This window comes from Quercus suber, unplaced genomic scaffold, assembly GCF_002906115.3.
Source record: "Quercus suber isolate HL8 unplaced genomic scaffold, Cork oak 2.0 scaffold_163, whole genome shotgun sequence".
Taxonomy (NCBI): domain Eukaryota; kingdom Viridiplantae; phylum Streptophyta; class Magnoliopsida; order Fagales; family Fagaceae; genus Quercus; species Quercus suber.
Window position 1 is genome coordinate 331,124 of NW_027069624.1, and position 19,496 is coordinate 350,619.

The following is a 19,496-nucleotide window of genomic DNA, read 5'->3' on the forward strand; positions in this document are numbered from 1 at the left end:
CCTCCCATTGAACCTACCACTTAAGATTTCAGAATCCAATAAGAAAAACAGCAAAACCCATACCAAATCAACAAAACCCATACAAAATCAAGTGATTGACGTCCCAAAAAACCCAAACCCATTGATATTTTGAAATTGAAAATAGGGGAGAACCACCAAATCATGAGAAAACAAACCTTGAGATTGTAACACTAAACTAACGGCGGATTCGACATCTTTTTCAGGCTCTAAAAACAACTCCGGTGATGACTGTGGCGGAATGGAGCTCCGGTGTGAGGACAAGGAGGAGAGTCTGCCTTTGGTTTTCCATTCGGAGAAGAAGCTTTGCATGTGTTTGAGAAATATTTGGGGTTTTAATTGGGTTATAATTGCGTGTAATAGTGTATTGAGTCTAAATGTTTTTGCTGACGTGTCGCTCTAGGATTGGCTGACATTATACAGATAATTGCGACAAATCCTACCAGTTTAACAAAAAAAGAACTAAATGTGTCACCACTCACTAGCCAAAATTTCATAGAGGAATTAATCCAACTATTGCACTTTTGCTTTAAGATTTTCTTTGCAGAATTGAATTTTAAATCAGGTTCAAATAACATACTGCATAGCTTTCAATTTAGTAATTGAAAACATGAAAATTGATATTCAACCAATAAGGAAGATTGGATGCTGCAGCTGTAAACACAGCCAACTATGAAACCCATGAAAATCTGCTCCCTAGCACCATTGAATTTTACTACTAGCAGAGCCTGCCTTCAGGGTCTAGGGTTGATTGTGGTGGCACAGCTTCAAGAACTTAGGCATGTGGAAGATGTTTCTACAAATTAATTCTGAAAGGTCACAATTGCAACCTTTTGAAAACTTGAAATTACAGATTGTTGACCAACTATAGGCATGTACAAGAATAACATATGGAATGACCCTTTTTTTTGGTAGTTGAGTGTCTACTGTCAAGTAATCACAGGAGGTGTCATTTCTGAATTATTTTCCTTCATTTTTCCACATATCTAGGTTTCAGACATGCTACACCATCTCAAAACTGCAGAAGGAGGAAAAAATTCTGCTCTGTCAAACATATGCTGGAGTTTCCAAATTGACTTACATGCTTCTTACTTAGACAAAATGAGATTCAGATGGCTTAGGCACCTCCAGCTTCCAATACTTTTTGCATTGCATAATGACATCTGAAAAGTATTAATTCAGTTAAGTACATGGTATCAGAGCAGCTTCTCAGACATTTCATATTATGCATAGAGATTATACTAAAGTATCCCAGAATTCACTAGTATTACCTCCAAGGGAGATGGTTAAGAATTCGCTAGTAATATCTTTGAAGCTTTCTCTGTTTGCTATGTAAGCTTTATAACTTTGTGCCTTCTTTAGCACAGTACAGCATTTCCACAGAGACATATGTGAGCTTCTTTGATGCGGTACCATATGAATTATAAGGCCTGGCAGATGCAATTCTGGGGGATCCCCAGCTGACCCATTTTCAGATCTTGGGACGGTTTCCATAGACTGAGATATGGGGTCATCACATGTATTTACAGTGGTAGAAACAGGATTGGAGAATTCACCATCATCAATTTCAATAACAGAATCATTATTGTCAGCCTCATTCCAGAGGGAAAACCCTTGATGCTGTCCCTTGCTTACTGCAGTGGAAGTAGGAATTGCTCAAATAAAAAGATTATGATCCCAGTAATTGATGGCAAAAGTAATTATTACGCATTTTTCAGCATAAACTAAAAAATTAAAAAAAAAAATTAAAAAAAACCTCCCTCCATCCCATTTTATTTGTGAAGTATTCCATTTTTGGCTGCATCAAAATATTTGTCCAGTTGTAAAAGTCAATAGCCACTAATTTTGCTGACATCCCAATACAAGTCTTCTCTTCATAGAGAATTTCGAAAAAATTGAATATCTTTTCCTTCAAGAGACAGCATTAAATGATGGTCGCTTTAAAAAAAAAAAAATGATTTTTTTAAAATTGGTTGAATAAAATGAGATAGAGGGAGTACTATATTAGAAATAAAACAGGGATACCTTGAGAATCATTCTGATTCTGAATCTGACTTTGATGTGGTGGTTGAAATCTTTAGCTGTGATGGCCCCAGAATAAAAATCTGAAGCAGGATCTTTTACCTCAGTCCTGTTTCTCTGATAGTTGCTCACATACAAAAATCGGCGTGCAAGTTGAAAAATCATGGCGGTATCAGTCTTGTTATCTTGCAACAGTGCTGTAATTGCAGCTGCTCGAAGCCTAAGGATCGATCCAATTGAAAGGCGTGCTGAAAATACATTGTTGCATACAGTGCTGCAGGAGGTTCAAAGACTCAAAACAAACAGAGTTTACCTACAAAAGTAGAATCACTTGCCTTGAAACTATGAGCAGCATGGTGTAGGAATTATATGTACATTGTAAAAAAGTCTGAACAAGCATTTGCAACAACAGGATCCACACATGGAAGTGGCCCACACGAATAGACGTGTAAATTTGGGTATCGGCTATAAAACTGTGCACAAAAGATAGGATATTTAGACAAGCAAAATAAGATTTCAAAGCAATCAGAACAAGTTCAGAGAAAGAGAAGGGGAAAAAAACATTAATATTAGCCCTTGTCTGGTTGAATGTCTAAGTAGTAGACTTTTGATTGATCTTATATAACAAAGTGGGAGCGTCCAATCATTTTCATAAACAATGGATATCAAGATTTCTTCCATCACCAGCTGCTACCCAGCCTAGACCTTTTGATATCTGATCTTATGTTTGTCATCCTATTCATAAATTTTTATCCTTCTTATCACTTGTGACATAGTTTCCATCCATTCATTAGTTCTTTCTCCTCTATTTCCATTCCTTGTTCTTATGTGCAGGCCTCATCTCCCCATAGGTTGAAGACTCCAATGTATGAATGATAATTGGAAATTAACTTGTCGAACTCCAATCAAAAACAGTTGAGTGCCACTGGTCATATTAGCACAAATTATCCTAATAGTACCATTGAGCACCAAAAAAGTTGTTAAGTCACTAGGAGCAATACTCACATGTGCAATACTCATGTTTGGTGTTGATTAATTTCAAGCATTTTATCCTATGGCAAGACTCAATTCTGTTTGAGTATTATTCATAGAGAGTGGCCTGAACATTAATTAGATATTAAGAATACTTGTTACCTAGGTATGTGCTTAGAGGAAGGGAAACTAAACTAGGCTTGCATGTTGAAGAAAGAAATTTATCGTGTCTTAAGAGGTACACCACGTTTTGGGTCTTTATGGAGTATTTGGGGCTATTTGATAAATGGATGGTTTAGGGTTTTGAAGTTTTGGATTTATGGGTTTAAAAGGTGACAAACCGATGTGTGTTTGCAAGGTTTTCAGGATTCTAGAAATTTAAGCAAGGATTGGAAAAACAATAAACTTCTAGGCATCACACCTAGGATTTCCCTGGCATCATGCCTCGGAGCTGTTTGTGTCACAAGGGCCTTAAACAAAGCTCCATAGCTTCAGAAAATATAGAAATCTTATACTTCTTCTTCAATAGAAAGTATTAAATCCATATAAATAAATTGTGGTCTCTGGTGTTTACGTTGTTTGGCATTCACTGGGTTATGCCGAAAACAGTGGTAGAGTTGTTGTCTTGTTGCAGGGGAAGTTTAGGAGGCATTAGAATGCTGCTATTTGGATGGCTGCGCCCCATCGTTTGATGTGGTGCATTTGGCGGGAGAGAAATAATCGGCATTTTGAGGAGTTAAAGAGATCAGTTTTAGATCTTAAACTTTTCTTCCTGAAGACTCTGCTGGATTGGGTTGCTGTGTTAGGCTTTCGTTCTTTTTCTTCAATCCATGGTTTCATGGACTTTTGTACTTTATGCACTTGATTTGTTTTTGTCCTTGATGTATACTTCTTATATACTTAGGTGACACCTTTCTTCTTTTTAATATATTTTTATTACTTATAAAAAAAATTTTAAAAAATTGACTAATACCTCATCCAAGTGGAACATGGATTTCTCAAAACTCCTAAAAAGAGCTTGATGTGGACTCCGTGGGCTTTTACAACTAAACTCCTTGGACTTTTGCTACTAAGTCCAAACTAAATAATTAAACTCATATAAAACCAAAATACGACCCCATGGACTAATAGAAACCAGAAAATTACATATCTGCAACTAGTACATAAAATTAAATTAAATGAAATTGGCTAGACGCTGCCTGCGTCACGTTTCGATGGTTTAGTGCAAAAGATGAGTACAAGATTATGATCCATATAACATGTGGGATGTTATGGGTGACATCTCTCATAGGAAAGATGGGCTTTTCTAATCTTTTAAAAAAAAAGTAGCAATAATAATAATAGAGAAAGATAATAATTATATATATATACACACACATATATACGTGTGTAACGTGATAACTAAGCAGCAATGTATATGCCATTTTGCCTGAATTATGGTTATGATAAAGAAAAATGCAACATCCTTTTTCAAGCTTTGCTATCAATTAGAATTTAGAAGGTACTTTTCGTAAGACATCAAGGAAGAATCATTTTAACTTCATAATATGCAAGGCATGATAGACCTCACGAGTGTCCTGCTGAGCTCTACAAACCCAGTCTGCCATTTTTTTTTTATCGAACAAGTACAAACCCAATCTGCCAAGGAACACATAAACAAGGAAACAACAGGAAAACAATAATATTTATGAGCAAACCAACTAAGTATACGATTACATAAAATTTTTCATAAGAGCTCTCTGTTACTATGCATGAATTGAAACAATGGCTCAATGACAGCTTGTATTCAGCAAAGTTAACTTTTGAGTTTTGACCCTTTAATGAACGAACATGCTCCTCAGTACCCTCACCTACAATATTTCTTTTTCTTTTCTTTTTGAATAAGTAATTTCTCACCTACAATCCTAAGAAGTGGAATGATGTGATATGTACAAGGATAATGACATTAATGGCCCCAGACATGGCAAACACTTAATCTTTGAAATGTCCCATCTGTACATAACAACTAAATCAATGAGAATTAATGCTGAGTGTAAAATGAGTTATGATATAAAGCCACATCTGTTTAAGCTCTTGCTGTCATACATGGAAACGTAAGACCATTAAAATAAATCACCTGGTTAACACGCCCATGTCTAAGTACTTCTGGGGTTAAATTAACATATTTTAAAAAGGCTGCTGCATGGCCTCACCATCAATTATGGGCCGCCTAAGAAGAAGAAATAGAATCATAAGTACTAAAGGGTGCAAGACAGTATTTTTCTAAAAGATCAAGGTCTAAGAATGCTTTTATATTTAAAAAAATAAATAAACCTGAAAAACAAAATAAAACCAAAATAATGAACTCAAGCACCTACAGTTTCTTTAATTATGTCTAAATTATAATGTCACATGCATTTAAGCAAGCTACCCGATGAATTAATGACCTGCTACGAGTCCAGGGAGTCAAAATCCCTTGCCTATAAAGCCATGCACAAGGAAAAAAATAAAGGACATCTTCCAATATCAAGTAAAGGACCCTGCACCATGTAACACTTCCAATAAATTAAAAAGATAAACTCAAAAGGCTGATATAATAAAATTTTAATGCAATACCGTGTAGGCAGCTACAGCTGATATCATTCAGGTGCCTCAATGATATCGTCAAATGATTTTTAAGGATTGACCATGCCTCTGCAATAAGGTTAGACCTGGACAGGAATGCTATCTGATGTCATGGAACGTAATGCCAGTCAAATGAAATGTTGTACAACCAGTTTGAGGTATGACATACATAGATGGAAAGTGAACAGGGAAAATTGATGATAATGAAAAATGATATAGGACATAATTTATTATTTAATTATTGTAATTTATTATTTTTGGTATTTTTATGTAAAAAAACGTTATTTTAGGTTTAGGTGATTTATTTCTTATTTTTAGGTGCATTTAATGGTTTTTAGGTCAAATTTGATTCCTGTTATGGTTAGGTATCAATTAGGAGTTATTTTAGATTATATTTTCTTGTCTGTCAAGTTTTAAGGAGCCCTTAAATAGGCCCTTAAGTCTGTAAACGTTTTTCATAGTTTATTATCAATAAAAATTCAGACTTGTGTCTTTTATGTTGGCTGGTGGATTCCAGACCTATTACCTTGTGGATTCAAGGAACCCCTCGTGGATTCGAGGTTTACTACCCAGAAACTAACAGTTTAGTTTCTGTTCCATCAAGAGAGCATCGTGTGTGCTTTCTTTAGGCTTCCGCGACATCAGTTGGTATCAGAGCCTTGACTCACCCTGGTCTGATTGCTAACCGGCGAGACGGTAACCACCACCACAACAACGACGAATAACTTAGCGACTATTACGTGACGTACAACAAGCACTCACAAATATCTATGCTAGGATGGCACCATTGAAGAATGGAAACAATAGGGATAACTGCAGCGGAGACATAACTCTCAGGCAACCTATCGGTAAGCAAATTTCATATAGATCTTATAAGAGAATTGCAAGTTTTAATGGTTATTTTTTAAAAGAAGATTTTCTTGATTGATTGCTTGATCTAGAGGATTTATTTGACTATAAGAATATTTGTTATGAGAGAAAAGTTGGACTTGCTTTGTATAAACTTAGTAAGTATGTCTTATGTTGGTGGGAACGAGTACAATCTGATAGAATCTGACAAAGTAAAGACAAAATTCGATCATGGCCAAGGATGAAAAAGATGCTTGCTATCAAATTTTATCCTTTGGACTATGAAGAAATCTTGTCATATACAATACAAGATTATTATTGGCCAAGGAGTTCATACTTGAATTATTTTAAAGAGCCAAATATTCCACCATTAAAGGAATAATTACATGTTAAAGAAAATATTGTTCTTGAAGAATATGGAGAAGTCAAAGAAGAAAATATCGAGATTTTTGAGGAAATTAATGAAGGCCTTGTTATAGAAGAAAAACCTGAAATCAAGATTGTGGAATAGATTAATGATGACCCCATTATAGAGAAAGATCTTGAGGTTGAGATAGTAGAGATCATTAAAGAAGAAATTATAGAGGAAGTTGTCAACGATCTCGATGAAATCAAGTTAGATGATTGCAACATTCAAACTCCTATTATTTTATTGGGAGACACCAAAACAAAGTTTATTGATTTTATTGGCGTAGAAAGATTTGACTTGATCATTGACTCTTATTTGGTGAATATTGTCAATTACATGAAGATCAAGGGAGAAAAAGTTCAAGTTGCCCAATTAATGACTTTCAAGTTTGGCAAGAAGACAGAGAAGATGAAGTATTCAAAGTATTTGTTCTCTTGGCATAGGAGATTTCAGATTTCAAAGATGAACTCGAGGACGAGTTTGTTTCAAGTGGAGGGGTCTGTGTAGGACACAATTTACTATTTAATTACTGTAATTTATTATTTTTGGTACTTTTATGTAAAAAACGTTATTTTAGGTTTAGGTGATTTATTTCCTTGTTTTTAGGTACATTTAATGCTTTTTAGGTTAAATTTGATTCTTGTTATGGTTAGGTATCAATTAGGAGTTATTTTAGATTATATTTTCTTGTCTGTCAAGTTTTAAGGAGTCCTTAAATAGGCCCCTAAGTCTGTAAACGTTTTTCATAGTTGACTATCACCTTGTAGATTCAAGGAACTCCTCGTGGATTTGAGGTTTACTACCCAGGAACTAACAGTTTAGTTCTGTCCATCAAAGAGAGCATCGTGTATGCTTCTCTCCAGACTTCCGCGATATCAGTTGGTATCAGAGCTAACAGTTTAGTTTTGTCTGTGACATCACTTGGAGTCTTTGGGTGTTTGAGATTTTGGTTTGGGAAGTTATAAATGTATTTTATTTTAGAGCTAAAGAAAAAGAAAATGAAACATTTTAGTTGATTATTTATGAAGTTAGGTTTGTTTTTTTTATTTTATTTTATTTTTATTTAATTTTTTGTTAGAATTCATAATTTGTAGGTTTCTTTGCATGTAGCCATAGTGGTAAAAACAAAAATTCATGGTGACTTAAAAGCATTTTTCGCTTTTTTTTAAAGGATACAGAAGCCCAACTAAAATCAATTGAATTTTGATAAATGAATGTGTTTTTAGCATATTTCTCTTTGTTTAATAACGTTCTCTTTATGTTGATACTTACAAATGATTTCCTTAATTCCATTGAGATAATTAATTGGGTGTTAATGATCAAGCTCTCCATATTTGAGTATGAGAATAGAGTGATTGAGAAAGTGTTTGGTAGGTTGCTTAAATTTATGTAATTTTAGGATATAAAAGTATTTTATATTTTGAATTCTTATTTGTAGATTTCAAAATCATTTAATCAGTTTGAAAAATAAAATCTACTTTTAACAGTAAATATTATAATATATTATAATCTTACAATGTTATACAATTTTTTAAAATAAATTATGAAATAAAATAAAATAAAAAATCAAGTTTCAAAGTATTTAACAATATTGTGGGCAAACATATAAATATTATACAACAAAATAAGTATTAAGTATTATATGTAGATTTTAATATACATAAAAATGATTTCAAATGTAGATAAAAAAAAAATGATTTCAAATAAAATTGTAAAGTAGTCCGTGTATTACACGAGATATCATCTAGTTAATACAAATGTATTGAAAGTCGTCACAAATAACTAACATTCAATAAAAAAAGTAGATGTGTAACACTATCATGTATCAACTGATTGTGATAATTTTATGAAAATTTTCAGGAATTAATTCTCTTGTAAATTGATTCTTCTTGATAACTGTTCATTTCTTGGAAACTTGAGACTTGATTGTAGAGGAACAACTGAAAAAATGCTTGGAGTTTACTAAGGCAACTTCACATGCATAGATATGAGGACAAATCCGAAGCTCTAAACAAAAGTTCAAGACAGACAGTCTAGGACAATTCCTATAACATATCATGTTCAATGCTTACAAAGTGCCCACTACCAGAAACTGCATTCCTCATCTCCGATACCCACCAGATTAGGAGAATGACGGTTTCTAACTATGGGGGAATCCACATTCTTGGTTCCGCAGGAATACTCTTATAAGTGTTTCAGAGATATCCTAGCATTACAGAAAAAAGAAAAAAAAAAATGAACCAACTATATAGGAATCAACACTAGTTCGAAGTCGTCAAGGGCCTTGTAACTCATGTAACTTGGCACCTCTTGGTGTTTCTAAGGAAAACATCTAGGATTCAGATCATCCCACCCCCAACTATCGGACTATCACCAAAACAAAATAAATAAATAGAAAGTAGTTCAAAAATCACAGGTATAAAATTTCTCTCCCTCCCTTTCCAATTCACTATATTATTTGTTTTTTGTGTACCTCTTCATGCAAGCAGCATTTGGCAACTCAATTAATAGAGAAGTACTAATAATAAAGCACATTTTATGTACAAAGAATAGATGGAGAACAGATGCATGCCTTAAAAATATATAAGATATGACTTGCAGCAACCATGAAACGCCATACAAGCATAACATGGTATGGAACAGCATGATTTCAAAACAAACCTGCCAAGAGTTCCAGATGCCCAGTTCCTGAAGCCCGCTAAGCAACAAAATCACCCAATAGTCTTGCTACAGAATGAACTTCATCTTCACCCGACATACTCCTTAAAAGATGAGAATGAAATGTAAAAGATTAAAAATTTAATATACATTAACATCAGAAAGTTGATATAGATTAGAATTCCATAGCTCAAACAATAAGTAGATAAGCCTCCAGTATTTGGCATGTCCCAGACAGCACAAAGCCTCACGCATGGCATTATCGAATACTTCCTGATAGTGAGCTTCCCATTGATTATCTTGGGTAGCATAAAAAGATCTCCACTTGAGAATATCTTGTCCCGTAAAACACTGCATTAGTGCAACAAAGCACACCATGATCAAAAAAAAAAAAAAAAAAAAAAAAAAAAGCATTAGTGCAACAAAGCACACCATGATCAAAAAAAAAAAAAAAAAAAAAAAAACCTAGTAACTTTTGCCTCCAGCTGCCGAAGTTTCAAATCATCCCTGCATTATGAAATATTTAGTTTTAAAAACAATCAAATTTTACTAGAAAAAAGGAAAGACCTTAAGCATACAGGATGTATACAAACGGCTCACCTAGAATACATGGAAGCACCCTTATCTAATGCCAATCTAAACAAACCAGACAACAAATATTTAAAACAATAATCTCCACACCATTGATCATACCAAAACCTGACACATGTATATTCCCCAACAACAAATTTCATAGATCAAGAAAATTCATCCCAACCTTATCTAATGCTTTTCCATATGTTTATTAATTTTTTTTTAAAAAAAACATTAAATTAAAGTTTCTCTCTCCATAAATCAATCAAGCCACATAAATAATCAATCTATTTTTACAAAAACGGGAAAAAAAAATGCAAAAAATCCTCTGAACTTCGCCTCAAACTCAAACCAACTCCATGTTCTTTTAATTTGAAATGAGAAGTCCCTGAACGTTGGGAAATGTCTAAATCAATACTTCTGTTACTATTTCGTGAATTGGGTGGATGGTGGATGGTTGATGGAAGATGCTAGCACATGATTTATGTTAAGAATATAAAAAATTAGATTTAAAATAATTCATTAGAAAATTGTTCTTTTTTTGTCTCCACCTCTCCTTTTTCCAACAGGAACCACCACCACCACCACCACCACCACCACCACAAGCTTTGCCAAAGCTCCACCATACCAGCCTACTGTTCCCCTTAATAATGCAGCAACACCATTGCACACAACAAGAAGCAAACAATCCAACTGAAACCCAGCCATCAACGCCCCTTCACAATCACAACTAAAACAAGCACCAGCCACTATTTGCGCACTACCCGCACTCATCATCCAAACCATAAATTTCCTCAATCCCAAGCAGCCGAACCCGTAAAGAAAGCAGAACACCTCTCAAGGTGAAATTCCTCTTTAGAGCTTCTTGTACTACTGGGTCATGCCTCATAAATCAAAATTATAGTTTTACATTTTTTTTTTTTTTTTGTTATTATCAATCATCAATTGACAATGAGACCCCAATTAACATATAAAGAGGCCACATAATCTGAGTCCAAATCTGCTGTCTCATTCTCCCCGTTCCACTCTATACTCCACAAATAAAAATTTAACATATGTCCACTTTTTTAATTAGATTATAACTTTTTGTCTTTTTCTTTTGTCTTTCATAATTTTCAACTGCACAGAAAAATAAAAAACCCAAAACATCCCCTAGCATCATCAATCCACCACCACCACCAACCTTCAACGCTGCCAATCACTGCAATCCATCACCACCTGATTTAGCAAACCCAAAGATTTCTATTATCTCTCTGTTAACTCCTCTTATTAAAGATATATATTAGACATATTAGCCCAATATAATAGGGTCATGCCCATTCTTGCTTGTACTAGTAGTCTAGGGTTTAGTCGCCTATATATATTCATGTTAGGGTTCATTATAACATAGGTTATTGTACTACACTCTTATATAATAAAGATGTAGCCCTTAAAGGATTCCTCTGTGGATGTAGGCCGTCAAGGCTGAACCACGTAACTCACATGTTCTCAGTGTTCCTGTTCTATGCTTCACCTTTTGCATCCATTCTCGCATACACAACACGGTATAACACATTGCATTTGCTAATAATGTCTATTTAACATGGTATCAGAGCCATACTTCATTCTTGGCATCAAACAAACATCTCTACACAGCAAAGAAGATTCTCACGTGCATACCATCACCTGAAGTCACACATGTTTGTCTATTGGATCTAGACTCTACGGCATCTCGCAGTCTCCATGGCTCTATGCTGTGTCAAAATCCAACAACCAAGCAAGTCGTGACTTAACTTATCAGATTTGCGCAACTCCAAGCTTCGCCTGACGAAATCAACACAACAGACGTGCTCCACGACCTCCCGCGACCAAAACCCAGAAATCCAGTCACCCGAAGCCTCGCCACACGCCTCCACACACCGTAGTTGTCTCTGGAAAATATCACACGCGCCGCCATAGATTCCTGACTTCCAGATTGTCTTCTGGGCACACGCGTTACCCTGTCGGCCTCCTTGTCCGCTGATCTACGAAGCCTGCGATTCCGACCGTCATTAAACTAAGCACGCGCTCTCACTCACCTCAGGATTTTTGGTATCTACTCCACGAGCCGGTGACTTCCCACGCGTCGAAGAATGTCAGCTTAATATGATGTCATTTGATGACATCAGCAAAAGACCACGTCAGTTGTAGCCACGTCATCAGCCACGCAGCTCGCCATGTCAGCAGTGTCGCCTCATCAGCACCACATCACCTAGCTGATGTTGACTCGAACCGACTGATCCAAACCACCCGGATCTGACCCGTGAGCACTAACTGTTGACTTTGACCAGATCTGTTAACTTTTGTTGACTTTTGACCAAAAGTTAAAATTTTCGAAATAGCCTATCTTGCTTAGTTTTTCGTGTAGATTCCAATTTTGGACTCCATTTATTCATTTGAAGCTTTGAAATTTGTCAATTGACATATTCTTTATTGTGGTTTCTTCAAAGGCATTTTTCAAGGCATTTCCAAGTAATTTTCTCATGTTTATCCAACCTCAAACCTTCATCGAGCTTCCATCTTGAGTTTGAGGGAGAGTGTTAGAGAAATATATTAGACATATTAGCCCAATAGACCTAAGCCCATTCCTGCTTGTACTAGTAGTCTAGGGTTTAGTTGCCTATATATACTCATGTTAGGATTCATTATAATATAGGTTATTGTACTACACTCTTATACAATAAAGATGTAGCCTTTAAAGGATTCCTCTGGGGATGTAGGCCATCAAGGCTGAACCACGTAACCCACATGATATCAATGTTCCTATTCTACGTTTCACCTTCTGCATCTACTCTAGCATACACAACATGGTATAACATATTGCGTTTGCTAATAATGTCTATTTAACACCTCTATCTCTTCTGTGCCTCACCATTTCCTCCAAATTTGCATTTTTGTGAACCAAACCAAGACATATTACTTCACTGATTAAAGTTAGAAAGAAACCATGCTTGATGTTGTGATTCAAAAGATAAGAATGAAAAAAAGAGTCAATTCCTTGAAGACTGAAGAGGAAACTAAAGAGACGTAGAGATTGAAGAGAACTTTTTCATTTGAGCCTTTGACTCCTCTGTCTGTTTGTCATGGCCTACACAATTACAAACAAAAGTTAACCTTCGCGGACGCTGCCCCACCACCAACCTTCGCTGGCAACGCCATAAATATCTCCGGTCATGGCCAACCACCATCGCCTTTCCTTCTATCTGTTTCTCTCTAGATCAATCACTCTCTCTCTCTTCCTTTCCCTCTATCTTCCTCTTCTTTTCCATAGCTACGGAATTTTCTCCACTTCACCTTTTCCACATACAACATTTATTCTCTTTTTTTGTTTAATTGAGTGTTTGATTCCTTATCATTCTCATATATAATTTGATTTCTAGTTTATAAGTGTTTGGACTTTTTACTATTATAAACCCACAACATTGGATAAAATGGGAAATTAGTCATAACTTTCCAACTATATAGTTAGTAGGCAATGTTTTCAAACTATATTTTTTACTAGCATCTTGAGTCTAAGAGACTCGATTTAGGACTTATAAATCGAGTCTTTGAGAGTTAGTTTTCATGTTCTGATTGGGTTTGAGTTGGCACTTTTTCCACGTGGCGTCCACCTAAAAATTGAGTCTCTAAGACTCAATTTATAAGCCCAGACCCAATAAGATAAAAAAGAACAGCAGCCCTAACAAAGAAATCAGAGCCCAGAAAAAAGAAAAAAAAAAAAAAAAGCAAAAAAAAAAAAAAAAAAAAAAAAAAAAAAAAAAAAAAAAAAGGCTGCTCTCTTCTCTTTCTTCTTCTTCTTGTCTCACTTCTTCTTTCTCAATCTTTCTCATGCTTCAATCCAAGAAACAAAAACACCACCGCAACCACTAGATCCGTCTCACTCCCTTTCTCTGTTGTGGATCGGGTCGAGACCCAAGCCGCACGCGACCTAGGCCGTGTGCCATGCGAGCCCCATGCTAGTCCATTCTCCAACGAGAGTTTCAACATGAAGAAATGGATAAACTCGGTGACTCAGAGTCGCCACCCGCAGGACTCGCTCGACAACCACCTAGTCGATCTAGAGATGAAGCTCCAGATGGTCTTGAAGGAGATCGCCGCCTCGCTTGAGGAGTAGAGCCCCAGGCCGTGCCTCTAGATTCTCTTTCTCTCTCTCTCTCTCTCTCTTTGATCTGATTGTATTTTTTTTTTTTTTTGGTATTTTGGCTTGTACATGAGAGACTTGAGACTTAAAATTTTTTAAAATTTTTTTGGTTTATAAATCGAGTCTTAGAGACTCGATTTCTAGGTGGTCGCCACGTGGAAAAAGATGCCACATCAAACATGATCAAACCATAAAATTCGAGTCTATGAGACTCGATTTATAGACTAAAATCGAGTCTCTTAGGCTCGAGATGCTAGTAAAAAATATAGTTTGAAAACATTACCTACTAACTATATAGTCGGAAAGTTATGGCTAATTTCCCATTTTGGCCCACAACATTGTAACTTGCTAAAAGTCAAATCCACCATAGCTGAAACCCATGTTTTAAAACAAGTCTAAATCATAAAATCCTAATAAAAGAGAAATGAAATCATTGAAATAACCAAAAACAAAACAAAGAATCAATCAAGAAACTAACCCAAAATGGCTTTTGGTCATTGTATAAAAAGGAAGAAAGAAAAAAGAAAACTAAATTGAACAAAAAAATAAAATAAAGGAGCAAAATCAGGCAAGTAATCCAGGCGTCAGTGCTTGGCCGTGACTGGCAATATTGATGTCGTCAGCGGCCAGCGTTGGCAAAGGTTGGTGGTGTGGACACCTGCCAAGTTTTTAATTGCGGAGCCTAAAGTGGAGTAGAGATAATGAGAGTGGAGATTTGGACACTTGCCGTGAGTAAGCCCAAACTTTTGCAATTCCAAGGTTGGCTAAGTACTAGGAATTGATGCTTTTGTATTTCCTGGTAGGCTAGCCCTATTTTTATTTTGTTTATATATTTGAAGGGGTCATGAGTTCATAGTATAATCAAGGTTCTATTGATAAAATGCCAAACTACCTTCCAAGGTAAACTCGAAGCACCTAGATTCAGAAAGCCCCTTTTAAAATATGGAATCACAATGAGAAATTGCATACATAAGTACTAGAAGTCTAAAACACAATGACCCTACCACCTTCTCACGGCCTGCACACCTAGCTACAACCTCAGCCAAGTCAGAAAGCACATCACCTCATCATTGTGCAATGTACCATCCATGTAAACTAAAAATATTGTCTCAAACTTAAATACACATGATATTTAGTAGCTCACCTACTGAACCAAAGCTACCGTAGGGGCAAGGATGACTCATATGGATATGCTCTTCTAAGGCTTCCTTATCAAGTGACCCAACTCATGTATAAGCAGTACAACAATGTGGTCCTCCCCCAAATAAACAATAATATTCTTCGCCAAAGCTTTCTGGCATAGCTCCAACTGCTACCTTCAGAAAATGTATATACAAAACAACATAACTCACAATTAGCTCCTATTTTCTTGGAAAAAAATGCATTTTATTCAAAGGAAAGAAATTGCCAGCAAAGCCAAACACAACTGGCATGCTTGAGCTGAGCTTAAGTGTTCTGAAAAGTTTCTATGAAAATTATAGGATAAAGAAAAAAAAAATTATATGTTTTAAAGGGAAACCAAAAAATTAAAAATTCAAGAAATAAGTTTGGAACTACAATTTCAGCCCTATAATTCAAAAGCTTTTTACCATTTAAAAAATAATAATAATAATGATATTAAAGTTACCTTGGATTCCTTTGGCCTTTATGTGTGTAAATTCACAATCCAATTTTCAATTAGATTAGGGTGTTCTATCCACTTCAGATGTAGTGATTCGTCATTTGTGCTTCTCGTAATTTCAGAATCTTTTGCTAAATCATCTAATTCATTATCCTCATATGGAGTGATTATGCAACTGCTAGACCCAACAATAAATTGTTCGAGATCTTCAATGTCTTGCTCAAATACCAATTGGGCTCCACATTTCGTAACCTCCAAGCCTCGATTGAAAGTTTCAAATCTTACCTCTGTTTGGCTGAATGCATAAGCATCCGCTTGATTCAATTTCAAGGGTCTTTCCAAGAATATAAAGGGAATATATCGCAGAAAAATCAGATACGATTCAATCTTACCAAATTCCTCGTATAATCAAATGTGCCCAGTTAGAATAGGTTCATGTTCGTTGATTTTAAGAGTACATTTAAGCCCCTCAGCAAACATTTGGTAAAGAAGACGATGTTGGCAGAATTTAAAAACAACGCAACATTCAGTGACACCCATAAATTTGTTACAAAATAATAAATGTGAAGGCACTTCTAGATTCATTGAATCCCCCACATTTCTGTTCCTAAACCGATTCGGAATTTCACTTCCAGGAACTGTGAGAAATGAAAGAGAGGGTCCCTAAAACAAACAAATCATGATGTTTAGAACTTCACATGCAAGTGAGAGAGAGGGGGAGAGAGAGGGAGAGAGAGAGAGGGGCAACTTGAGTGATATCACAACTTAGAGAGCGTCCTTGAAACAAACAAATCATGATGTTTAGAACTTCACATGCAAGAGAGAGAGATAGGGAGAGGGAGGTATAGAGAGAGAGAGTGAGAGAGAGACCTCCTTAATGATATAATGTCTCAGCATTGTTAACCACAGGTCATTGAAGAATTGATTCTTAATCAATTTGTTGCAATTGAGAAGACGTAGATTCGGCCAAAAATCACATTCTGGCCTTAATGATAATGTTTCTAGTGAGGTACACCCTGACGCATCCATAGATTTAATATTTAATGGAAGCTTAGGACACATTCGAAGTTAAGTGCACCCACCCAAATAAAGTCTTCCCAGATTAGATAGTTGAATGATACTTTCAGGAATGCAAACAAAATTATTTCCACTTAGGTTTAATACTTTTAAAGATGACAAGCACCCAAGAACACTAGGAATTGTCAGAATATTGCAATAGCTTAGATCCAAATCAACTAAAGAACATAAGCCTTGTAACATACCAACGAGATCTAGACTACTACTTGGCCACATAAAGGAAAACTAAGAAGCATATTAGACGATTAGGACGATAGCCCCACACAATCACGGAGAGATAGCACCCTAAGATTTTTTTAAGTGAACAACAAATGAAGGTAGCCTTGTTATAGCAGTTCCACTCACGTCTAGCTCATCCAAACCTTTGATATTCCCCAAACTCTCTAGTAGTTCGTTTATAGAAGTCTTACTCAAATAAATTTTTAACAAACACGACATATTTCCTACAATTTCTGGAAAATTCTTTAAGCTTGAACAACCACCAAGATTGAAAATTTCAAGTGCTTCTAAGTTGACCTCGTGTGTAAGGTTTTTGAGACATTTGCAACCATTCAAATCCAATCGAATTAGTTGTTTGAGATCTCCAAGAGATGGGTGAATCTTATATAGTCTTGTGCAATCTTGAAGTATCAATTGCTTAAGCTTTGGGGCTCCACTAAGTTCCGAGATCTCAATTAAGTTTTGAGAGCCACTTAAGTCTATGAGTTTTAACTCAGCTAAATTCAGTTATAAACCAATAAATAATTAGATAAAGACAAGGCTTAATGAAAAGGAATAAAATACACATTTGCATAACTAAAATCTTACCATATATCCTTTCCATAGATGTTTGATCTCACTACAACGCATTCTCAACTCAACAAGTTTGTTTGGTTGGAAATTGGTTGCTATGCATTTCAAATGATATCTAGGCCATTCAAGAACACGTAACTCATTAGATAGATAACTGAGACCTTTTGGAAGTTGCATAGTACCATCTATGAAGTTTTGTATAAGTTCCCTATTACCAATTTTAAGCAATCTCAAAAACTTCATCTTTGAGAAAGCTTCAGCACTCAATTGTTCCTTTTTTTGAATAGGCGTGTTTAGCATTATGCCTTCAACTACATCTGTTCCCTAATAACCAAAAATAATGAAATTAAAATAATTAGAAAAATCTAAAAAAAAATTAATAATAAAATATGTACTTATTTAAGTTCAAGTTTATATTAGTTAGCTTACAGTATTATTCTTTAATACATGAATGACATAATCGTAAATCCACAACCTACTACATCCACCAGGCTCTTTAGGAGATTCAAGAAGAACGATTTCTTGACCCATATCTTGTAGCAAATCATGCATCCACAAAGTTCTTTCATAATCAATGGTTATGAGAGATTTGTCCACAAGAACACCAAAATTGTAGCTTGGATAATAGCCAAAACCTTCCAGTATATCTCTTATGCTATCTTTGTTCTCTCCTTTGAAAAAACATGCAATATCTAAAAGCAATTCTTTCTGTGAATTTGTTAGCCCATCAAAACTTATTTGAAGTATATCCAAAAATTTTCTATTAGGTTCTTTTTTTAGTTTATCTAGGGCACTTTTCCATTCATTCTTTCTTTTAGCAAACAACGACAAACCTAAAACTTTAAGAGCTAAAGGAAGGCCTTTAGCATAATTCACAAAGTCCTTAGACAAATTCACATAATCTTCTTCACGATAAGGTTTATGGAAAGCTCCCCAACTAAAAAGTTGCAAAGCATCATTATTACGCAACCCCTTAGCTGTATATATATCATTCACACCACATCTTATCAATAAATGGCTATCCCTGCTTGTTACATTGATTCTACTTCTTGGACCAAATCAATCATGCTTTCCTACTAATGCTCCAAATTGTTCTTCTTTATCCACATCATCAAGAACAATAAAAACCCTTTTATTACATAGTGTATTTCATATGATATTGACTCCCTCCCAAACGTTCCCTATATTTATTTCACTTTTCTTGAGGATCATAGAAAGAAGTTGTTTTTGTAAAGAAACTAGACCTTGCTTTTCAGTTTCTTCTCTAACATTAGCAATAAAACTACTATTTTCAAAGTTACCAAAAATTCTTTTATAAATTTCCTGTGCAAGAGTAGTTTTGTCTATTCCACCCATCCCGCATATCCCAACAAAGCAAACACCACCCATCTGTCTGCCTAAGTATGAATCCAACATTTCCTCCACACATGAGTCCATTCCAACAAGGTCCTCAGAAACACTTGAGAATTTACTACACAATTCACTAAATAAACGTCCAATGATTTCTTGGATAACTATGGATTCATGCCTGTGGAAAAAAAAGAAAAAGAAAAACAATAATTTTGATGAGGTAGAGCTAGCCACATTTAGAGACAAAACATTCAACATAAGCATAGTCTTAGCTTCGTTCAGCCACATCGAGAGTCCCCAATTATATTTAGTCCTCTGTTGTACATTTCTAGGATTGCAATTTTCATGCACCCTTTTTTTTTTCATAAAAAATAACAAATTAAACCATTGAA

The 19,496-nt window shown here is 35.3% G+C and overlaps 1 protein-coding gene across 1 annotated transcript; it reads right to left on the reverse strand.

Moving 5' to 3' along the window:
- Positions 1-468: 468 nt before the first annotated feature.
- Positions 469-9,967, reverse strand: LOC112039563 (uncharacterized). Its single transcript, XM_065777757.1, is given in 12 exon segments — positions 469-1,181; positions 1,290-1,317; positions 1,320-1,652; positions 1,882-1,927; positions 2,044-2,314; positions 2,416-2,513; positions 4,578-4,650; positions 5,439-5,488; positions 5,490-5,618; positions 5,703-5,719; positions 9,536-9,633; positions 9,744-9,967. Coding segments are annotated over 12 exon segments (1,413 nt in total). The 3' UTR covers positions 469-1,135.
- Positions 9,968-19,496: the final 9,529 nt, after the last annotated feature.